A 24,949-nucleotide genomic window follows, 5' to 3' on the forward strand; every position below is an offset into this window, starting at 1 on the left:
GCATCGTGTTAATTTGCCAGATCTGCTCTGAATCTATCCCATTTAGCACAGCGATGGTACTACACAACACAGTCGATGGTATCTTCAGTAAGAAACACACAAACATAAGAATTAGGAGAACTAGGCTACTCGAGTCTGCTCTGCCATTCAATAAGATCATGGTTGATCTGATTGTAACCTCAACCCTGCATTCCTGCCTACACTAGATAACCTTTCACCCCTCTGTTAATCAAGAACCTATTGAGCTCTGCCTTAAAAGTATTCAAAGACTTTTGAGGAGAGTTTCCCCTCATCTGACTTAAATGAGTGAGTGACCCCTTATTTTTAAACAGTGACCCTTAGTTCTAGATTCTCCCACTAGAGCAAACATCCTCTCCACATCCATCCTGTCAAGACCCCTCAGGATCTTAAAGATTTTGATCAAGTCACCTCTTACTCTTCTAAACTCCAGTGAATGCAAGCCTAACCCGTCCGTCCAACCTTTCTGCATAAGACAACCCGCCCGTTCCTGGTATTAATCTAGTAAACCTTCTTTGAACTGCTTCTAACGCATTTACATCTTTCCTTAAATAAGGAAACCAGTACTGTACACAATACTCCAGATGTGGCGTCTCACCAGTGCTCTGTACAACTGAAACAAAACCTCCCTACTTTTGTAGTCAATTCCCCTCACAACAAACAATAAAATTGTTAGCTTTCCTAATTATTTGTCATACCTGCATACGAGCCTTTTGTGATTCATGCACTAGGACACCCAGATCCCTCTAAATCTCAGAGCTCTACAATCTCTCACCATTTAGATAATAAAGCTTCTTCTTTATTCTTCCTGCCAGAATGGACAATTTCACATTTGCCCACATTGTACTCCATTTGCCAGATCTTTGCCCGCTCACTTAACCTATGTACCTTTGTAGTCTCTTTCTGTCCTCTTCACAATTTACTTTCCTACCTATCTTTGTGTCATCAGCAAATTTAGCAACGATTCCTTTGGTCCCTTCATCCAAGTCATTTATATAAATTGTAAAAAGTCGAGGTCCCAACACTGATCCCTGTGGCACACCACTCGTCACATCCTGCCAATCTGAAAACGATCCATTTATGCCAACCCTGCTTTGTTAGCTAGCCAATCTTCTATCCATGCCAATATGTTACCCCCTACACCATAAGCTGTTATTTTCCACAATAAACTTTGATCTGGCACCTTATCAAATGCCTTCTGGAAATTGAAGTATGGTACATTCACTGGTTCTGCTTTATCCAATTGTGACTCCTTCAAAGTACTCCAATAAATTGGTTAAACATAATTTTCCTTTCACAAAACCATATTTGCCCTGCCTGACTGCGTTGATCTTTTTTTTAAGTGCTCTGCCAAAACATCTTTATTAATAGCTTCTAACATTTTCCCTATGGCAGATGTTAGGCTAACTGGCCTATAACTTCCTGCTTTCTATCTCCCCTCCCTTTTTGAATAACAGAGTTACTTGTTATTTTTCAAATCTAATGAAACCTTCCATCTTGGGAATTTTGGAAAATTAAAACGCAATCAACTATCTCACTAGCCACTTCTTTCAAGACCTTAGGGTGAAGGCCATCCAGACCTGGGGATTTGTCAGCCCGCAAACCCAACAATTTTCTCAATACCACTTCCATGGTGATTGTAATTTTCCCCGAGTTCTTCCCTCTCTTCTACTTCCTGATTTATAGCTATTTCTGGGATGTTACTTGTCCTCCAGAATGAAGACCGAAGCAAAATACCTGTTTAATTCATCTGCCATCTCCCTGCTTTCCATTATCAATTCTCCAGATACACTTTCTATAGGACTAATGCTTTGTTAACTCTTTTAAAAAAAAAAATCTATAAACTCTTGCTATCTGTCTTCATATTACTAGCTTTCTCTTGTACTAATTTTCCCTCATTAATCTTTTTGTCATTTTTTGCTGTTCTTTATATTCTTTCCAATCTTCTGACCTGCCACTCGTCTTTGTGCAATTATATGTTTTTTCTTTAAGTTTGATACTGTCTTTAACTTTTTTTTTAGTTACCCACAGATGGTGGGCCCTCCCCTTGGAATTTTCCTCTCTCATTGAAATGTATATATTCTGTGTATCCTGAAATGTCCTTTTAAATGTCTACCACTGAACCTCTGTTGACCCATCCCTTAACCTCCTTTGCTAGTTCACTTTAGCCAACTTCGCTTTCATACCCTCATAATTACCCTTATTTAAGTTTAACATACTAGTCTTGGACACACTCGTTTCACCCTCAAAATGGATGTAAAATTCAACCATATTATGAGCGCTGCTACCAAGGGGTGCCTTCATTATGAAGTCATCGATTAACTATATCTCGTTGCTCAATACTAGGTCTAGTATAGAATGCTGTCTGGTTGACTCCAGAACACGCTGTTCTAAGAAACTATCCCAAAAACATTCCATGAACTGATCTACACTACCTTTGCCCATCTGATTTTTCCAGTACATAACAAAGTTAAAATCCCCTATGAGTATTGCTGCTCCCATTATCTCTTCTTTTATACTCTGTCCCACCATGTAATTACAATTAGGGGGCCTGTACACCACTCCCACAAGTGACTTCTTGCATTTATCATTTCTCATCTCAACCCAAACCACTTCAAGAAACCAGGATGCAGAACTTAGGTCATCCCTCTCTAATGCGCTATCATCATTAATTAACAGAAACCAGGGCTTCATCTCCATAAGGACTGTGTGGTGGTCACTCATAATACTGCCATGGACAGATGCATCCGTGACAGGTAGATTGGTAAGGTTGACATCAAGTAGAATTTTCCATGTTAATTCCTTCACCAGCTGCTGCAAGCAAAGTCTGCCAACTATACACTTCAGGACTTAGCCAACTGTGGTGCTAACAAGCCACTCTTAGTGACTGACATTGAAGTCCCCCACACAAAACATTCAACATCTTCGCTGCCCTCAGTACTTCGTTTAACTGAAGAACTGATTGAGGGAGTACAGCAGATGGTGATCAGCAGGAGGATTCCTTGACCATGTTTGATCCGATTCCTTCAGACTTCATAGGGTCTGGGATCAGGAGTCAATGTTGAGATCTCTCAGAGCCACTTCTTCCTAACTGAATACCATTGTGCTACAATCTCTGCCAATGGACATACCGCAGGATGGAGGAGTCTGGGATGTTGCCTGAAAATATGACTCTGTGACGATGACTGACTGAAAAGACTGTTGCTTGACTACTCCGAGAAAGCTCTCCCAATTTTGTATTATCCCCAGAACATTAGGATTCTGCAGGTTTGACTGCGCTGAGCATGTCTTTATTGTGCCCCATGCCTATGTCTATGCCAGGTGGCCCTTCAGGTTTTGTTCCTACACTCTGTCATAGCAACCAGATACAAATGAATGGCTTTCCAGGACATTCCAGAGGGGAGCTAAGAGTCAATACATTGCTGTTGCTGTGAGTGTGTAATCACAGAGGCTAAGCCAGGGAAGGACAACAGATTTTCAGCAAAAGGATATTAGTGAACCAGATCTGTTCTTACGACAATCTGGCAGCTTCATGGTCACCATTATTTATTTAATTAATTGAAATAAATTCCCCAGCTGCTGTGGGATTTGAACCCATGCCTCCAGGTCATTAGACCATGTGTCTGGATTATCAGTTCAATAATATAATCATCATGCGACAGTGTCTGTACCATGAAATGATCACGTATCTAGATAAAAACAAACTAAAAGTAGCCCACACAGATTTCAAAAGGGATGATTGTGCTCAACAAATATCATTGAATTCTGAGTGGTAACCGACATGATAGATGGGGAAAGTGCAGTCAATGTAATTACATTTCAGAAAACCTTTTGTAAAGGTACCACTGTAGAAAATTAAGATGCATGAAATGAGGGGAAGATAAGAAACTGCATTGAAAATTAGTTAGGACAGAGTTAAAAGAGAGTTAGAGCGTGGTTGGAAACAAGTAGTTGTGCCCAACAGGGTAGAGCCCTTCTATTAACTGTGCACAATGATTTTGTGGCATGATTTGCACATGATATAGTTATTTCTTTACAACGCCAAAGGAATAGTGCAAAGAGTTTAGACAATGGGCTTAGAAAGTGGCAGATGATATTCAATGTCTGTGACCGTGAGGTGACAAATTTTGTTTAAAATGTAGTAAAAAAGTAGTTTAAAAAAGTAAAAACTATAATGAAGAGGGCTTGGTGACATAGAAGAACAGAGATCGGGTACACATTCACTGGGAGCAGCACATCAGGTTGCTAAAGCTGTAATAAAGTCCAATAGAATTATTGGTTTTACTTCAAGTAGCACAGAATATAAAAGCCAAGAGTTAATGATAAGCCTGTACATAACATTAGTAAGTTCACAGAGTGCTGAGAGAAGTATTTGGATTGACACTGTAAGGAGAACACAACATACATTCACTAGGATGCTGTCTGATATGAGGAAGTACAATTACAAAATGTAAACAGGTGAAAATTGGGTCTTCTTTCATTAGAAAGGTACAGATAACAAGGTGATATAAGTGTTTAAAATTGTGAAAGAATTAGACATGACAGATGGAAGTAGACTGATTCTTGCAGTTGAAGGGTCCAGATGAGAGGCTGTAGATAAAATACACAACTTAAGATTTAGAACAGAGAGGGCAGGAGACACTTCTTTATACAGAGGGTTGGTTGTGAGGGAGTGGAACTCATTTCCAGAATGAGCAAGGCAGAAACGGTCAACATTAAAGATTAGACAGGTGGATGAAAGAAAAGGAGTTGAAGTGATATGGAAACATCATAGATAAATGCTTACGTGGAGGATAAATGCAGACACTGACTAAATAGGCCAAAAGGTCCGTTTTCGTCCTGTAACGTCTATGCATTTCTACGTATAGGAAGAAAATTAAAGCAGTAAGATTACATATAGCAGAGTGAGATATTGCTCGACTGTGCAGAGTTCAAATGTATTTGAAAGGAGAATTCATTTTGTGTTTTTCCCTTTGTGGAATGCAGGCAATTTTGACTTATATATTTGGAACATGAACCAATGAAAAAAAAAGGGAAGCTTCAGTGCAGAAGATTATTAAAATCCAGAAAACTATTCATTACTAAGTATGAAAGATGAATGAAGTAGGTATCAGTGACAATTAAATTCTTTGGAACTCGTTTTAACAATATTTCAGAATAAAATTACATACTTCTTGGAAAAGATTGCATCATCCTCTTTGATTTCATTCACAATTGGTTTGGGAGGTTCTTCATTCTCTTCATCTTTTTCAACTACAATTGGAAAAAGCAAGAGTTTAGAATGTGAAGACAATGGAACATAATGGTTTTGAAAAGTAGAAAAAAAAAATGATCAAGTAGATTGGTACTAGTATGTCGGATCCAATGACCTCCTGTGAAAAATCTCCAAGATAAATATGCAACTGGGCTGTTATTTCACACTATTAATGATTTCAGAATTCAGTTTTGCCGCATCATAATTCTTTGGTGCAATCAATAGTCTAAACGCATTCTCTCCACCTTTTAGTATAAAGATCATGGCTGAAAAGTAAATGTATAAAATGGCTTGAATCACCAATGGTAGGAATAATGTGTTCTACATATGGCTCTGGGCAAGATGTGGCTCTCTGCTAACCAAGACCATCATAAAATGGCAATTTAAAAAATTTATTTACAGGAAGTGGGCGTCACTGGTAAGGCCAGCATTTATTGTCCATCTCAGCAATATCTGATTGGATTTTGTGAGCAAATAACATTTAACTTTTAAATTTCAATATTCTTAAAAACAATCTGAAAGATCATTACATCAACAACTTGCATTTATCAATTTTAATGCAAAAAATGATCCAAGGTGCTTCACAGATGTGAAAAAGGGAAGAGGCTGGTGTAATGGGCAGACACATGGCAGATGAAATTCAATGCAGATGTTTGTGATGTGATAGATTTTGGTAGTGTTGTGATCTCAAGGGAGACCATTAACATTTAAAGAAGAAATCTCAACTCCCAGTTATTAACTGGAAGAAATTACGCCACAAGACTTCATAGTTTAAACAAAAACTTAATGCTGCACAAGAATTAAACATACCAAGTACTAATTTAAGGACTACATTTTGTAAACCATTACTTAAGCCTGAAAATCTCAGCAGGACACTTCCTGTTCTATTTTTATTTCCATCCTATACATTACAGGATCTTGAGGGTTCCATCACTTTTTCTGAATCCAAACCAGGACGCAAATTGACTATCCTCCACTTCTTAGTCTGGCACTTAAGACTTTTGTGAGGATTCCACTGCCGATCTCTTTCACCGGCCTTACCAGCAGATCTGATTATTTTAATTCCTTATGCACTTGGACTCTTCATTCCGAACACAGGCCTCACTCACACTTCCTACTTAGTGATTCTAGATCAGGAACACCCCTGATTCCTAATGGCCTCCATGTTCCTTGTTCTGGCTGCAGGCAGATAGGCGATTGTCTTTTCATAGCCTTCCAAGCTGACTCATTTTGTTTCTGTGAGGAAAACATACAGATAAACCCCACACAAAAGGAGAGTTCCCTGCATAGCTCACCTCTAACAGTATGGCAAACCTGGGAAGTTCCAAACAGAAATTTAAACCAATTCTCTTTGACCTTCAAAGCAAGCCTTTGATTCAGGGACCCACATGAATAATTTATACCCCACTGCAAATAACGGCCCTCTTATTAGCCTTACTAGTTTAATCAAGAAACCTAGTGTTCACAAGTTGCTTTTAGATTTTTTTTTATCTAGGGAGCCTACATTAATAACTGAAACCCAACCCAACTCCCCCCACCCCGGTTTACACTTCAACTTAAAAGCATTTTGACATGTCTTGAGAGAATCTGGCTCCTCCAGGTGGATCTAAAGAAGCCACTATAATCCTAAACGTGAATACCTTTGACCATCATCCCAGCAACACAAAAAGACTTCCCCATTGAACTGTAATTATCCCAAGTCTGTTTGAATTGCATTTATTTGAGTTATTTACCAGTTTCTCAAATCAGGTGCTTACATGATTTTATTTAAAAACTTCAATTCTAAAAGTTTTACTCAAAAAACATATGAATAATGAAATTAGACATTTTCATGTCAGTGGCAATAATGCAGAGACAATCCAAGCTAAATGGTCAATTGTAAAAAGGGGCATGAGAACAGAGCTATTTGGGATTATTTTTTGCATAATTCTTTCAAGGTGAAGATAGATTAACAAAGCAGTAAGAGAGAACATGGAATTCCAGGCTTTATTAAAAAAGAGACATAGAGCACACAAACCAGGAAATTATGCCAAACCTTTACAAAACACTAGTTCAGTCCCAGCTAGAGGATTTCATCCAAATCTGGCCACCACACAATAGGAAGGATGTAAAGGGGCTTTGGAAAGAGTGCAGAAGAGTACAGATGAGATTTACCCAAATGGCTCTGGGGATGAGAGATTATGACTGGAGAAGCTGCAGCTGCTGTCCTCAGAGAAAAGGAGGCTAAGAGGCATTTAAAATCATGAACATTCAAGTGAATAAAAAAACTGTTCAATAGTTGAGGATTCGAGGACCAGGGGACAGATTTAAAGGTGATTGACAAAAGAACCAGAGGTGGCATATATAAAAATTGTTTTACCCAACAAGCAATTAAGATTTGCAATGCACTGCCTAACAGGATGGTGAAAACAGATTAATTCCCTTCAGAAGGCAAGGAATCGAGATATATGAAGAAGAAAAAATCAGGAATATGGGTAAAGTGCCAGATTGTGGAACCAAATGGCTTTTTGAAAGACCTGGTGCAGATTCGATGGGCTGAATTACCTCCTTCTGCACTTCACTATTAAGATGGGAGGGGTTGATCAAAAGCTTTGCAAAAGGTGCAAACTTTTAAGAGGGCCTTAAAGGAGGAGTAGGTGGAAAGTTTTAGGAGGGAATTCCAGAGCGTGGGGGCCTAGATGGATAAAATTCATGGTCAGCAGTGAACAAAAGAGTGATAGAAAATGGTAGTTTTAATAATATAGTTACAATAAAGTAGTTTTGAAAATATAGAAAATGGTGGAAATAGTTAAGAGAAATGCTGAGACTGTGTTTTCTCAGCAATGACGTTTTTCGCTCTTATCTCCTGAACTCAGGACGAAGACACAACACGGTCAATTGTCCATTGTTCTCAAGGGAATGTTATGTAGGTCACATAACTCCTTCTGGCACAGGCTTCATGTAGACATGCCTCTAAAATAGATCCTCGTGCCCACTAAGTAAACAGGAAACAAGAGGCTGGGAAAGGTGTCTACATTGGGCATCTGCCCCTTTTGACTGGACAATTGAACAGGAAGACATGACTGAATTGAGTGATTGACATAAGCCACTCACTAGCCCCATAGCATTAAAACAAATAAAAACAGAAAATGCTGCACTCAACAGGTCTGGCAGCATCTGTGGAGAGAGAAAGAGAGTTAACGCTTCAAGTCTAATGACTCTTTATTAAAGAAAAAAAATCACTTTGGACAGAGGACAGCGTTTCGAATTGCATCCATGCTGGTTTCAGTCTAATACTCTAGTTACCTCAAGATGACCAAGAACAGAAAAGACTGACAATCCGCTTCGTCCTTCCTTTCATCTAGTAAATCGTTTCATCTGTTGCGCGTCATATGTCTTTCCTGTCTATATCACTTATGTATCATAAATTGTTCTTAATAAACTGCTTTAAACCACTACTGTAACCTTGGACCGCGCCCCTCCCTCCCTCTGGGCAATCTGTGACTCTTGCACCAAAATCTGAGCAGAGGATGCTTGAGGCCAATAGATATTTCTGGGAGGTGGGGGCCATACAGTTGGAGGAGATTATAGAGACTGGGGTGGGGGACTGAACCATGAAGGGATTTAAATACAAGATTGAGAATTTTAATGACGCACTGGGGACTAAGAGCCAATGAGCCAGCAGAAGATGGGTTAATTCTTAAGTAACCTCATTTCTTAAAGAGTACATTCGCCCCTTTATTGAAAATAATTGTTCATACAAACATTGGTTACATAGACAGCTACTGCTTCCATAATAAAAACAGAAACTGCTGGAAAAACTCAGGTGTAGCAGCATCTGTGGAGAAAGAGTTAACGTTTTGCGTCTGTATGACTCTTCTCTCTGAAGAAAAGGTTAACTCTAAACGTTAACTCTGTTTCTCTCTCCACAGATGCTGCCACACCTGAGTTTTTCCAGCATTTTTTGTTTTTATTTCAGACGTCCAGCATCTGCAGTATTTTGTTTTTATGCTCTTAGCTACTGCTTGCACTTCAGACTAATTTGTAAAATTGAATTCACAAGAACAAATGTTATAAATAAATAAATGCAAATCAACTGCAGTAGAATGAAAGTCCTTACACTATATACCTACAATGACCTTCATCAATCTTACCCTAATTTTTAAATGAAGAAGCAAAATTGGTCACAATGCATTGGTCATGTAAGTCATATCGGACAGTAAAACGCAAAGCTTTACAGTGGCCCAAGGAGATTTATTTTATTAGATCATTTTGTGTAAATCTATAGAAATGGCATTCGATCATAGTAATCAGAAGTACCAAAATCATTAATTCCATGGCTCATGCTGGATAAAATTGATTAATCTGCCGTCATTCAGGACAATTTCACGGGTAATGTGAAATCACTTATTCTAATGGGGTGGAAATGAGTACAGTGCAAACTTCATTAAAGTGCAATAGTGTCCTGAAGCATTTCAAGAGCTTTAGTAATTTCAAAAGTTTTCTCAGGATTATCTATTGTTTCTGATGTTACAGATCCTTGAATGCACATTTGAGCAAAGCTGTCTAACCCTAGTTCTATTTTGCATTTAATTAAAAGATGAGATCAACAGTTTGTAAATCAATAAGGGCTGCATGGTACAATTTTATTTGGCTAAAAATAAACTCACTATATTGAAATTTGATGTTCACATCTGAGCAACATTTTTTTAAAAAGCAAGACAATTAAAAGGCTGACAGACTCAATAACTGCCTATAGAAATAACTGTGGGAAGTATTTCAGAATTAAATTACATCCCCGATTTATAATTTATCAAGAGTGTATGGCCAAGACTCACTGCAGTATCAGATACTTTGGAAAATATTCTCCCCTGCTGATAGTATCATAATGCCACAACTGCAATAGTATTATTGCTTAAACATAGGTCTTTCCTGCAGAAATATCAGCAAAGCCTAATTCTTCCAATGCAGGTGCTTGCAAATGTATCGTCCAGGGCTACACAGTATGTACGGCACAGAAATAGGCCACTTGGCTCAACAGGTACATGATGTTTCTGCTTTTACATGAGCCTCCCCCCATTCTTCTTCATCTAAAATCCATTATCATCTTCAGTATTGCTGAAAAAAAAGACATGCTGTCAAGGCTTTTCATCTTGCATTCATTAGGACAATTTGCAAGAATACCAATAGTAAAGGAACAATAATTTACAATGCATGAGAAGAGAGTGCTGATTAGTTGGCAAGTGGGCCCTGATTGGTTGAGGTGTTGCCATGGAGAATGCACCAGGGAACAGTTAACTGCCAAGCTTTTGTTCAAATTCAAATTGGGCATGTTGTCTCTGATTGGTCAAGGCATTGTCATGGGGCATGAACTACAGAATGGCTGACCCCCAAACTTTTCAGTTGAAAAGGCGCAATGAGTGAACATACTCCTGTCTGCAAAGGACAGGGCCCTGTGTGTGAACACATGTAGCTTCTAGCATGCATAAGTGAGCCACACTGTGAGCCTGATTGATAATCTTAAATTGGTTTCAGTGTAATTCTTAGCACAGTCAGGATTGTTGTCCAATTGTGGAATCACAACTAACATTGGACACGTTTTGGGTTTTGCAAGCACAGGCTGGTTGGATATGATCTGTACTTTGTCTGCTGCGAACAGCCGAAGGGATGTGCTGTTTTACACAATCTGTCAGTCATTGGCCTATATATCTAGCATCATACCGGCAATGAAATTCATATACCACGTTACTCATTTATGTGATAGGCAGAATGTCTTTCTGGCTTGATGACAGTATCCTGTTAGTGGAGAATACCACCCATGCTGCTACTGTATAGTAACAGCATGAACTGGCTAGCTTCACGAGTTGCACAAATTTTTGAGATACCTTACCCTTCCAGGGTAATCTGAGGTAGACTGAGCAGTTTTCAGGACCAAAAGCAGTAGTCCTAGGCCCATGAGTTTGCGTGACATACAGCGAGCAATGATCTTATCAGGGTAGCCATTTTTCACAGAATAGTTTTCATGTGCCCTATTTCAGCGTCAAGTTTGCATGTGAACAACTGACTCAGACCCGATTTTCGCAGTTGCCAATAAGACCAATCTCATAGCGCATGAAACTGTAGGAATTCCAATGCATATACTGACCAGTGAAGGTGGGCATGCTGTAGACAGTTGTAGAGATCATCATCTTTCTATTGCTTTCTCCCTCACATGCCCATCTAACTTCCCTTAAGTTCATCTAGGCCATTCATTTCAACAATTCCTTATGGTAGCAAGCTCCATATTCTAACACCTCTAAATTTCCTGCTGAATTTATTAGTGTCTATATTTATGGACCCTAGCTCTGGTCTCTCCACAAGTGGAAACATAGGCCGAATCTTCCGAAGAATGGCAATCGCTGTGGGATTTCCACTTTGCACTGATTTACTTACCTAACACCGGAGCTCCACAATTGTAGTTTCACATTTGTCACCTGGACTTCCAAACAGGGTCTCCCCAGAAAAGTGGAGTGTACCTGTTCTAGGAGTCCTTCCTTCAAAAAGCAGGAGTGTTGGGGGAAGCCAAGCCACACCATGTTCCCTTTTTACGGCATATTCATAAGTTTAAAGATCCCAAAGCCACTTTGAGAAGCTACAGAGAGAAGGTAAGTGGGTGAGGGGTAGGTTGGTGGGGAGTGCTCATTGGGGGCCCAGTGAGGTGTCAGAAGGTTGGGGGAGGGGAGGTGGTAGTCAGTAAGTTTGGGGTGGTGGGGGAGAAATAGTCAGGTGGTTTACTGTGGTTGGCGGGGGGGGGGGAAGAAAAAAAGAGGGTCAGATATGGTTATCCAGGAGTTAGAGCTGGTTTCAATCCTTCTAACTTTTTCTGGTTAACTATTCTGGTCAATAAGTTGGAACCATTTAAAGTTTCTGACTTTAACTCAGTTTCAGATATAGGTGAATTGCCCATCGGAAGTCCAAATTTCCCATGCGATTCCATGTAGTCAGTGCAAGGGGACTTCTGAGGGATCTCCCAAAGCTCGAGGGGTTACATCCGGGGAGCAAAGATTCTGGGCCATTATCACCATATCTATCCTATCAAATCCTTCCATGATTTTAAAGACTTCAAGTCACCCCTTCATCTACTTCTAGAGGAAGGAATTCCAGACTGTTCAACTTCCCTTATAGGCATAACCTCTCAGGTCATGTCCATATCTACCTGCCCTCAAAAGTTGGTGGTGAGCCATGTCTTAAGCCCCTGCAGTCCATCCGGTGTATGTACACTTACAGTGTTGTTAGGAAGTTCCAGGATTTTGTTCCAGCAACAATAAAAGAACAGTAATATGGTTCCAAGTCCGGCTTGGGGTTTTTTTTGGGGGGGGGGGGGCGCGCTGGTGGTGGTGACAACTCAAGCGATGGTGTTGCCATGTACCTGTTGCCCTTGTCCTTCTAAGTGGTAGCGGTCACAGGTTTGGAAGTTGCCGTTGAAAAAGCATTGATGAGTTGCTGCAGTGCATCTTTTATATAGTGCATACTACTGACACACTGTGTTGGTAGTGAAGGGAATGAATTTTAAAGGTGATGGATGGGATGCCAATCAAGTGGATTATTTTGTCCTGGATGGTGTTAAGCTTCTTGGCACTGTTAGAGCCACACATGCATGCAAATGGAGAGTGTTCCATCACACTCCTGACTTGTGCCTTTTATATGGTAGACAATAAGTTACTTGCCTCAGAATTCACAACTTTTGTTTATATAAATTGTATGGCTGGTTCAGTTCAGTTTCTAGTCAATGGTAACCCCCAGGATGCAGATAGTGGAGGAATAAGCAATGGTAATGGCATTGAATGTCATGGGGAGATGGTTGGATTTTTTCATATGAATGCAGGCATAGTCAGCCCAATCTCTCCTCATACAACAATCCTGCCATCCCAGGAATCAGTCTGGTGAACCTTAACTGCACTCTCTCTATGGCAAGTGTATTCTCTCTTAGGTAAGGAGACCAAAACTGCACACAATACTCCAGGTGTGGTCTCATCAATGTCCTGTACAACTGCAGTAAGACATCCTTGCTCCTGTACTCAAATCCTCTTGCAATGAAGGCCAACAGACCATTTGCCGCCTTAACTGCTTGCTGCACCTGCATGCTTGCTTTCAGTGATTGTTGTACAAGGACACCCAGGTCCCTTTGTACATCAACATTTCCCAATCTATCACCATTTAAATACTTTGCCATTCTGTTTTACCTACTGAAGTGGATAACTTCACACTTATCCACATTATACTGCACCTGCCATTTATTTGTCCACGCAACCTGTCCTAATTGCCTTGAAGCCTCTCAACACCCTCGTCACTGCTCAAATTTCCAAGTTTCATGTTGTCAGTAAACTTGGAAATATTACATTTGGTTCCCTCATCCAAATCATTGATATATATTGTGAATAGATGGGGCCCAAGCACTGATCTCTGCTGTACCCTATTAGTCACTGCCACTCCAAAAAAAAAAGACCCATTTATTCCCACAGTTTCCTGTCTACTAACCAATTCTCAATCCATGCCAAGATATTACCCCCAATCCCATACACTTTAATTTTACACACTAAACTGTTATGTGGGACTTTATCCAAAGCTTTCTGAAAATCCAAATACACCACATCCACTGTTTCTCCCATGTCCTCAAAATACTCCAGGTTTGTTGAACATAATTTTGCTTTCATAAATCTATGTTGACTTTGTCCAGTCCCGTTGATATTTTTGATGTTCAGCTAACTGGTCTGTAATTCGCTGTTTTCTCCCTCCCTCCTTTTTAAATAGTGGGGTTATATTTCCCACCTCCAATCTGACAGGACTGTTCCAGAATCTACAGAATTTTTAGAAGATAACAACCAATGCATCCACTATTTCCATGGTCACCTCTTTTAGTACCCTGCGATGTAGATTATCAGGCCCTGGGGATTTATTGGCTTTCCGTCCCATTAATTTCTCCAGCACTATTTGTTTTAGTAATACTAATTACCATCAATTCCTCCTTCTCACTAGACCCTTGGTTCCCTAGCATTTCTGGGAAGTTATTTGTGTTTTCCTCTGTAGAGACATAACTAAAGTAGTTGTTAATTGCTCTGCCATTTCCTTGTTCTCTAGTATAAATTCTTCTGTAAGGGAGAATTATAAGAGACCTACATTTGCCTTCACTAATTTTTTTTTACATACTCATAGAAGCTTTTACAGCCTGCTTTTATGTTCCTTGCAAGTTTACTCTCACACTCTATTTTCTCCATCTTAATCAATCTCTTGGTCCTCCTTTGCGGAATTCTAACTGCTCCCAATCCTCAGGCTTGTTACTTTTTCTAGCAACTTTATATGACTCTTCTTTAAATCTAATAATACGCTTAATTTTCTTTTTGTATTAGCCATGGTTGGGCTGCTTTTCCTGTTGTGTTTTTGCAAGATGGAGGGTAGATTAAAATTCAAGTGACAAATGGCAACATGTTAATAATAAGAAAATTACAGAGACAAAAGATGAGTCAGAGGAGGTGAAAATGGTTACAACAGAACAAGCAAATAGGAAGGAAGCATATAAAATCTGGCATGGAGAAGCTTCCAGGGTCCAGAAATGTGACAGAAGGAAGGCAAGAAGGCAGGGCCCCAGGGGTGAGGACTTAGGACGCAAAGCTAGCGAAGGAAAATGAAAATGGCTATTGCTCCCGAATGTTATCCATGATTACCACAGGGTTTGGAAGGTCCTGTCGAAGGAGCCTTGGTGAATTCCTGTTGTTATGAGAGGCGCTAATGTTTGGAGAATGCATATTTAAAAAAAATACAGATTGCACCATAAAGATAGGTATACTTTCTTCATTTTCATTCTTCAAACAGGAGATTAATGCAGTAAATTTGTATGACAAGGAGGGAGATCTTTGCAGAACATTGGAGGTCCCAGTTGCCAGATCATTTACCAACAACAGAATTATCCATGTCCATCAAACTGGACAGAATGCAAGATCAAATAGAGATGATCAACAACCAGTGCCTTGAATTTGACCTTGAGTTAAAACTAAGAGTGCATTCTTCCAAAAAGCCAGAATTGGAGTTTAAGTTAAAATTGTGATGAAGTTCCAAAAACAAATATAGCAGCTGGTGGAGGCTATGTTTAAATCCCAATTTCAAACAAAAAGCTGTCAACTAGAAAGCAAATTCCATATTATCTTCATCAAATATATGTTCTACAAACATGACGCAAAGAAAACAGTCTGATATATTAACTGTCTGTCTCTCCATAGATGCTGTTTGACCTGAGTATTTCTAGTATATTCTGTTTAAAATACCTCTCTTAACCATAAATGGAACCAGATTTATGTTGCTGGATAGGATATGTGAAAAAAATTTCAAAAACTAGAATGAACCTATCGAAAAAGCTATCTTTGAATGCATGCCATTAAATCAATTTCTTCCACTTTGCAATCAGTGAATGATTTACACAATGACTAACAATGGTGAACTAAAGCCTAATAGAACCATAGCAAAATGCAGAAAGAGGCCATTCAGCCCATCGTGGCCTATCCAGCCAAAAAAGTAAAGAGCCATTCATTTTTAATCCCATTTTCCAGCACCTGGTCCATAGTCTTGTGGGTTACAGCACCTCAGGTGCAGATCCAGGTCCTTTTAAATGGGTTGAGCGTTTCAGCCTCAACGACCAATTTAGGCAATGAATTCCAGATGCCCACCACCTCTGACTGAAAATGTTTTTCCTCATGTCCCCTATAATCCTTCTACCGATCACCTAAAATCTATGCCCCTTGGTAGTTGACTCCTCAGCTAGAGGAAACAGGTCTTTCCTGTCTACTCTATTTAGGCATCTCAATTTTGTACATTAGTTAGGTCACCTCTCAGCCTCCTCTATTCTAAGGAAAACAACCCTGGCCTACCCAATCTTTCCTCTCTGCTGCAATTTTCATGGCCTGGCAGCATTCTTGTGAATCTCCTCTGCACTCTTCCCAGAGTAATTATGTCTTTCTTGTAATATGGTGACCAGAACTGCACACGAAGTTTCAGCTGTGACCTAACCAACGTTTTACAGTTTCATCGATGCATCCCTGCTTTTGTATTCAATACCTCGCCCAATAAAGGAAAGTATTCTATATGCTTTCTTTACCAACTTATCCACCTGTCCCTTCACCTTCATGGATATGCACTCCAAGGTCTCTCACTTCCTCAAGCCCTCTCAATATCCTCCTGTTTAATGAGCAATCCCTCGCTTTGTTTGCCTTCTCCAAATGCATTACCTCAATTTTCCAGATTGAATCCATTTGCCACTTTTCTGTCCACTCAACCAAACCAATTATATCAATTTGGAGACAACAGTTATCCTCTTCACTATAAACTACATGACCAATTTTTGTGTCATCTGCAAATTTCTCAATCATGCCTCTCACATTTAAGTCCAAATCATTAATAGTACAACAAACAGCAAGGGTCCCAACCCTGAGCCCTTGGAACACCACTGGAAACAGTTTCCATTCACAAAAACATCCATCAACTATTACCCTTTGTTTCCAATTTTGGATTCAACTCTCCACCTTCCCTTGTATACCATGGGATCTCACTTTTTGACCAGTCTGCCATATGGAATTGTGTCAAATGCCTTACTAAAATCCATGTAGACAACATTCAATACACTAGCCTCATCAATCTTCCTTGTTACTTCCTCAAAAAATTCTATTAAGTTAGTAAGGCACGATCCTCCCCTAACAAAACCATGCTGGCTATTCCTGATCAATCCGTGCCTTTCTAAGTGACAGTTTATCCTGTGTCGCAGAATTGTTTCCAATAATTTGCCCACCACCAAAGACCTATAATTTTCTGGCCCATCTCTCACACCCTTTTTATATATTGGTACCTCCAATCCTCTGATACCTTGACTGTATCTAGTGGGGATCAGAAAATGACATGGAGCATATTTCCTCCCTGGCGTCCTTTAACAACCTGGGATATAATCCATCCAGTCCCGGTGATTTATCCACCTTCAAAGATGTCAGTACCTCCAGTACCTCCTCTCTCACTATGCTAATTGTATCTAATATTTCACATACTTCCTCTTTAACTAGAGTGCTTGCATCATCCCTCTCCTTAGCAAAGATAGAGATGAAGTACTCATTGAGAACCCTGCCCACATCATCAGCATCAACGCACATCTCTGTCAGGCCCTACCTTTCCTTAGTTATTCTCTTGCTCTTGATGTACTGGTAAAACATCTTTGGATTTTCTTTGATTTTACGTGCCAATATTTTCCATATCCTGTCTTTGCTTTCCCAATTTTTTGTTTTACTTCACTCCTGTACTTTATGTACTCCCCTAGGCTTTCTACAGCATTAAGCTTTTTGTGACTGTCATAAGCTCTCTTTTCCTGTCTTATCTTAATCATTCTCTCTGAAGCAAGTTGGCAACAGGGAAACAATTCCAGCTGTAGGGCCCATAATGATGGGCGAGAGCAGGGCTATCCTTTGGCGTAGTGAAATCGAAAGAAGAAGACTTGCCTTTATAGAATTCCTTTCACAATCACAGGACATCCTAAAGTGTTTCTTAGCCAATTTGGCACTTCAAAGTGTAGTCACTGTTGTAATGCAGAAAATACAGCAGCCAGTTTGCAGTTTGTGTACAGCAAGCTTCCACAATGTGATAATGACCAGGTAATTTGTTTATGTGAAATTGAGGGATAAATATTGGCCAGTACAGTGGATTAACTTCCTGCTCTTCTTCAAAATAGTGCCAAGGGATCTTATACATCCACTTGAGGAGGCAATGGAAATCTTGGTTTAACTTTTCATCCAAAAGATAGCAACTCCAACAATGTGGTGTTCCTTAATACCACATTGGAGTGTCAGCTTGATTTTTGTGCTCAAGTCCTTAAATGGAACTTGTACCCACAACCTTCTAAGAGACAAAAGTGCTCCCAGCTGAGCTAAAGCTGACACACAATTGGGCAGACATAGCTAGATGTCCAAAACTATCATTTGTGAGGTTAGCATGAGTTTATCAGAATCAGCCTTCATCCTTCCATCCTGATTTTTGTAACCCTGGAGATTAGGGAAAATAAAAAAAAAATCACACTGAGCGAATGAGAGAATGTCCCATCCCAATCCTGATACCTACACAGCAATTCAGCTGAAGTAATGTCATCTAACTTAAGTTTTTTTAAAAACATGTACAGTAGCTTTGCATCACTGAATTGCCAGATGACTAAGAGCGATTCAAATCTCAGGCAGATGTTGTGCCAAGTATGTGTACCAAAAGTGGCAGCAGAATGGGATAAGAAAAATAGGAAGACATAGAACATGCCAAAATGGTTACGTTCTGGACAACTGCTATGCTGTCTGTCCAAAAAGCAGTGTCATGCCCTGCACAAGACAGTTTCAACATGTCTAAAGGCCAACTGTAGAGCTGAAAGCTTGAACTGGTTGATTATGCATGACAAACTCCACTCTAATTCACCAGTTTATGAACTTTGCTTTCCTGAATAGAGTCTTCACGTCTATATGAAAGCAGCATTCTGAGGAAGTGAAGCTATAGCAGAACCTTATACTATCTTGAATTCCCTGGTGTCCTTGGCTGATATTGTCTCACACCGAAGCACCATCCTAAATTATATTCTCAAGTTTGTGAACAGGGCTTGATCCCACAACCTTTTGACTTGGAGGCGAGACTTCAACTACAGCATGACCAATGAATGGATTGATGCTGCATGGATAGGGCTACTTATGGGCCCTGTATACATTCAGGTGGTAAGAACTACATTGGACTGGAATGATGTACATGCTTTCCCAACAGAAGCCATGAAAGAGCTATTGCTAATGTTGCTACTACACAGATCTGTAGAATGAATAAGAAAGTCCCCATTCAGAAGCATAATCCTGTGTTTAAACTGTGTTAAGGCTCTGTGAACAGCATTTATACATAGAGGTTATAACATGGAAACAGGTTATTCCTGCAGGAAAGAAAGAGACATTAACTGATAAAACTTTGTTGATTGTTTCTTATTTGTGTCATCAGGCTACTGGCTAGAATGTACTGGAAGCCCAATTCCCCCCACATGTGCTAGAAAATCAGCAGTGCTCAACTATTTCCGGCAAAATAGCAAGAGTGCTAACAGTACCTTCCCTCTCTCTCTCTCTCTCTCTCTCTCCCCCCCTCCCCGCCCCCCCCCCCCCCCCCCCCCCACCCCCCCCCCCAGTGGGTTAGAAGACAAACATTAATGAAATAGCAATAACCTGGTATAGGGAAAAACAGTGATTATGCCTTTGTGCATCCTCTTGCAGTCAAGTGTCCTGTAAAATTTGGTATATGCGAGACAAATGTGACAGGTTACTTTTATAGCAGGGGCAATTTATAGATTGTTTTGTCTGTCAGGAACTATAAAGTCTAACTGCATTAATGGAGGGATTCAAGCTTCTAATCTAGCTGGAGGTAGATATTGTTGCAATGGCCAAGTGCGAAACAGTATGGGCTGTTTCAGACTAGTACACTTCCAATTAGTTTTTCAACTACGTTTTGAAATTTAGAGGTTTCACTAGTGACACCTAGTGTAAGCACCATGCCAGTAAAATCTTCCCTAAGACTTAAATAAAATTACTAAAAATTCAAATAATGAAAGGAAATATTCTATATAATATAAAAACAAAAAATTCTGCAAAAAACTCAGCAGGTCTGGCAGCACCTGTGGAGAGAAAAACAGAGTTAATGTTTCGAGTCCATGTGACTCGAGAACTTTTTTGCTTTTATATAAAAATAAGGATGAGCTTTAAAGGCAAACTCACAAAGAAATAAATACTTTCATGAAAGGGGAAGTGACGACAGTGGAATGTAACGAGGAACAAATATTGTTGTGATGTGGGGCGAAAAACTGCTGCTTCACCAAGCATTTCACCTAAGTTGCGCAGGGACATGGCATTTATCAGATGAAATCAGAACGTGACAACCATAAGAGTGAGCACGGCCACTTGGTAACTATGTATTTATCAACAGCATTGATCAAGCCCTGCTTCAACTCCAGCAATATGTGGTAGATCTAATTTTACTTGCACAAGGTTAAAAACTTAGTGCCAGGTTAATATTCAAACTTCAATTTTAGATGGTACAAAAACAAAATTTGGACTTTGAAACATGTACTGGTTACCAATTACATAAATGATACTGCAATACCAAAAATTTGTCTTAACAAAGAAATAGCTGCAACTAAAAATGCTCCATAAGCAGCTTAGAAGAAACCCAACATGCCTTCCAGAGCAATAATTGGACAAAAAAATGGCTAATCTATTTCACATTCTACTTTGTTAGCTGCATAATACAGCGATAATGGAATTGATAATTAATCAATGTACAACAGACCCATAAACGAGCTAAGGAAAATTTTAGTGGTGAAGGGTTTTCGTAACCATAGGTCCAGTCACCCTTTCTTCCCAAGCTTGCTTTTTTTGCCACAATGTCTCCAAGTATTCATATTATCCATCAACATCTTGATGCTCTGTTTGACACTATACCCACAGATGATAGGAATGAGGTGAGCCAAGTGAATCAAGTGTCAGTAGAACATTTAGGGGACAGTAATCATTGTATAAGGTTTGGGCTGGCTATGGAAAAGGACAAGGAGCAGTCCAGAGTAAGAATTAACTGGCGGAGGGCCAACTTCAATGTGGTAAGGAGGATCTAACCCAGATAAATTGGAATTAAAGGTCGGCAGGCAAAATGGTAACTAAGCAAAGGGCTGCTTTACAGAGATGGGTCAGGCACAATCAAGTTATATTCCCATGAGGGGGAAAGGTAGGACAAACAAATCCATAGCTCCCCGGATGACAAAGAGATAGAGATTGAGAAGGAAAAAAGTGTTTATGACAGATGTCAGGTGGATAATACAACCAAGAACTAGGCTGCATATAGAGGGGGAGTGAAAAAGCAAATAACAGAAGCTAAGAGAGCGCATGGCAGCTAATATAAAAGGAAATTCAAAAGTCTCTTATTGATGTTTAAATAACAAAAGGGTGGTAAAAGTAGTAGTAAGGCCAATTAGGAAGCATAAAGGGGATGTTCGCATGGAGACAGGGGACACAGCTGAGGTATTAACTAAATACTTTGCCTTTGTCTTAAGCAAGGAAGATGCTGCTATGCAGGTCATGGTGAAAGGCGGGGTAATTCAGGCACTGGAGGGTTTAAAATTGATAAGGAAAGGATAGGCTGTCTGTACATAAAAGGGACCAGGACTGGATGAGATGCATCCAAGGATACTGAGGGAAGTGAGAGGGGAAACTGTAGAGGCACTGGCCATAATTTTCCAGTCTTCCTTCAATTCAGGGGTGGAGCCAGAGGATTGGAGAATTGCAAATGTTACAACCTTTTTTAAACAAGGGTGTAAAGATGAGCCCAGCAACTACAGGCCAGTCAGTTTAATTTTGGTGGTGGGGAAGCTTTTAGAAACTCTAGTTTGGAGCAAAATGAATAGTCCCTTGAGCAAATGTGGGTTATTTAAGGATAGCCAGCAAGAATGTGTTACAGGCAAATCATGTTTAACTAACCTGTTTGAGTTTTTTTTTGAAGAGTTAACAGAGAGGGTTGAGGAGGTTAATGCCATTGTTGTGGTGTACATGGACTTCCAGACGGTGTTTAATAAATTGCTGCACAACAGACTTGTGAACAAAGTTACAGTTCATGGAATAGAAGGGGCAATGGCAACATGGATCTGAAATTAGCTGAATGATAGGAAACAGTGCAGTGGTTAGTGGATGTCTTTAGGACTGCAAAAAGATTTGTAGTGGAGCACCCCAGAGGCTGGTGTTAGGACCCTTGCTTTCCCTGATTTATAAACTTGAAAGCATTGTGAACTGTGAGGAAGATAGTGTAGAACTTCAAAAGTACATAGGTGGGTTGGTAGAATGGGCTGACATGCAGATAAAGTTTAATGTGCAGAAGTGTGAAGTGATTCATTTTGGTAGGAAGAACACGGAGAGATAAAAAATAAAGGGTGCAATTCTATAAGGAGTGCAGGAGCAAAGCAACCTGGGTGTATACATACATAAGTCATTGAAGATGGCAGGACAGCTTGAGAGAGCAGTTAATAAAGCATAAAGCATGCTAGGCTTATTTATAGGGATACAGAGTACAAGAACAAAGAGGTTAAGCTAAACTTGTATAAAAGTGGTTCAGCCTCAACTGGGTTTAGTTCTGGGTGCCATAGTTGAGAGATACAGAAAAGATTCACAAGAGTAGTACCAGGGATGAGGAACTTCGGTTACATAGATAGATTGGAGAAGTCAGGACTGGTTTTCTTGGAAAAGAGAAGATTGAGAACAGATTTGATAGAGGTATTCAAAATCATGAGGGTCTGGACAGATAGCGAAAAACTGTTCCCATTGATGGAAGGATCAAGAAGGTAATTGGCAAAAGAAACAACAAAGATACGAGGAGGAACTTTTCCACGCAGTGAGTGGTTAAGATCTGGAATGCACTGCTTGACCGTGTATTGGAGGTAGGTTCAGTCGAGGCATTGAAGAGGGGATTGGATTGACATCAGAAAAGGAAGAATGTGCAGGGCTACAGGGAGGAGGCACTAGGTCAACACACACACAATGGACAGAATGGCCTCCTTCTGTGTTGTAACAATTGTGATTATGGGATAGTGTCCTGCTATTTGAATTCCTTTGCCAAGCAGCTCAGAATGCAGCCATCAAAAACATATATGAAGCTGGGTCAGGGTTAAACTCATTTTAAGCAGCAACAACAAACTCCTGTCTACACACAATCTCCATGAACATTTGAGAAAGATAAGTTAAATACCATACTTGTTTTTATTCCAATGCTTAGTGCATTGCTGTAATATATATGCAAGATTAAATTTTTGGAAACTCCAAGTCCATAATTTCCTTTTATTGATAGAAGGACAGGGGGAGTGAAAGAAGGGAGCCCCTCCATTATGGCTGATAGCATAGGTTCCACTGTGCTATTATACCTCAGCTTTAGGACCATTAGATTTATTTAAATATAAACATGGTTTATTTTAAAAAGTTATACAATATCCATACCTTTATGTTCACTGTCTTTTATTTCTTCTGATGCTGTGAAGGAAAATGTTGGAGTACCAGTCTTTTCTTGGTTCAGATCTTTTCCAAATAATGAGCCTGATGTACCACTGTTGAAAGAAAAGCTGGATAAAGGAGGCTTTTCCACTGTTTTCCCAAAGAGGAAGCTGGTGTTTCCACTATTTCCCCCTGTAGTCACAGGCTTTATTTCTGAAGTGAGTGGAATAATGTCATTGCTTTTGGCAGATGAGAATAAAGATGGTGGGGTTGTCCCCTGTGATGTTTTGGAAACACCGAATGTGTTAACAGATTGCTTTTCTGGCCTCTTGCTGCTTGTGTCACTCTCTGAACCACTGTCAGAACTGCTACCATATTTCTGCTCAATGCTTGTCAAATGCTTCTCGTAGTCTCTGAAGATTGGGGTCAAATCACAAAGTGGATTCTCATTGACATGCTTGGTGATCCAGTCTCGGACTGAACAATTCAATGCTGCTAGTTGTTTGTTGTATTCAGTGCAGCCCATTTTATTCCGAGAGTTAATTTGATTAACACCATTTGCTTTTGTACCTATTTCGCCTTTTGCCAAGGGGTTTGATGGAGGACCATTAGACAGGAAAGAGCCTATAAAATAGAACAATTTAATAGGTTTTATTTCGCAATCTGAGTTTTCCCAGGAGTCTTCATAGATCAGGACTTCCTTTTACAACAGGAGCCCATTTAAAAAAATATAGAAGGCACATAACATCCATTATGCGCAAAATATAGGGTTACACACTACTTGTCTAAATAAGTAGAAACTTCCTCGCAAATACCAGATCTATTCAATGCTTTTGGATTCCCCATTCTTCAAAACACATGGCATGTAATAGCGAAATATTTCAGCAACTGTTCAGCATACATTAACATGAACATGAACAAATAAATGCCTCAAGCAACAACATACAAATAATTTAATCATTTAAAAAAATGAAGTTGAGCCCAAAATGGGTTCTACTTGGTGTTGAGATCACTTTGGTGCATTGCATATATTTGGATGCCAGCCTAAAATATGTCAAAATTTGTATGATATCAAGGCAGGAAGTAAGGTTTAAGGCTAAAGAAAACTACAGACATTGATAAAAATTGGGGGCAAATAGCTAAAAAGTGAAAGACTGAATTCAACGCCAATATGTGAAGTGATGCATTCAGTAGAAAATAAATAGCTGTAATTATATGCTGAATGAAAGTAACTTAGTCCTGTGGAAGAGCAGAAGGACTTGGAAGTTCACATAAAATTTAAAAAAGCAGCACCTTAGGTTGCAAAGTCTGTTTCAAAAAAAGGCTAATTGAATTCTAGGTTTTCCCTCAACAGTATAGAAATAAAATCCAAGAGGTAATGATGAGCCTATATAAAATCTGAATAAGACCTCAGAGGACAATGTCCATATTGGGCTCCACACTACAGGAAGGATAGATACTATAGCAAGGGTACATGTTCACTAGGATGCAGCCTGGTATAAGGAAACCTTAAAATGATTTTCACAGATTACTGTGTGGTTTGATGGAACTGTTTAAAATTATGAAAGCACGAGAGTAGATGGAAGAAGTAATTAAAAGCCCTAGGTGGAGGAGGAATAGATACATTTAACAGTGAAAGATTTAGAAGAGGGAATCTTCTTCACAC

At 39.6% G+C, this 24,949-nt stretch overlaps 1 protein-coding gene across 2 annotated transcripts in view; it reads right to left on the reverse strand.

The window, feature by feature from the left end:
- nup50 (nucleoporin 50) overlaps positions 1 to 24,949 on the reverse strand; it is a 78,212-nt gene that overhangs the window by 12,686 nt on the left and 40,577 nt on the right. For both annotated transcript variants that reach the window (XM_041215576.1, XM_041215577.1), the window contains 2 exons: positions 23,290 to 23,907; positions 5,190 to 5,271 (listed from right to left, as the gene is read on the reverse strand). In XM_041215576.1, the coding sequence (XP_041071510.1) occupies positions 5,190 to 5,271; positions 23,290 to 23,907 (700 nt within the window). The remainder of the gene's footprint in view (positions 1 to 5,189; positions 5,272 to 23,289; positions 23,908 to 24,949) is intronic.

This window comes from Carcharodon carcharias, chromosome 21, assembly GCF_017639515.1.
Source record: "Carcharodon carcharias isolate sCarCar2 chromosome 21, sCarCar2.pri, whole genome shotgun sequence".
NCBI classification, from domain to species: Eukaryota; Metazoa; Chordata; class Chondrichthyes; order Lamniformes; family Lamnidae; genus Carcharodon; species Carcharodon carcharias.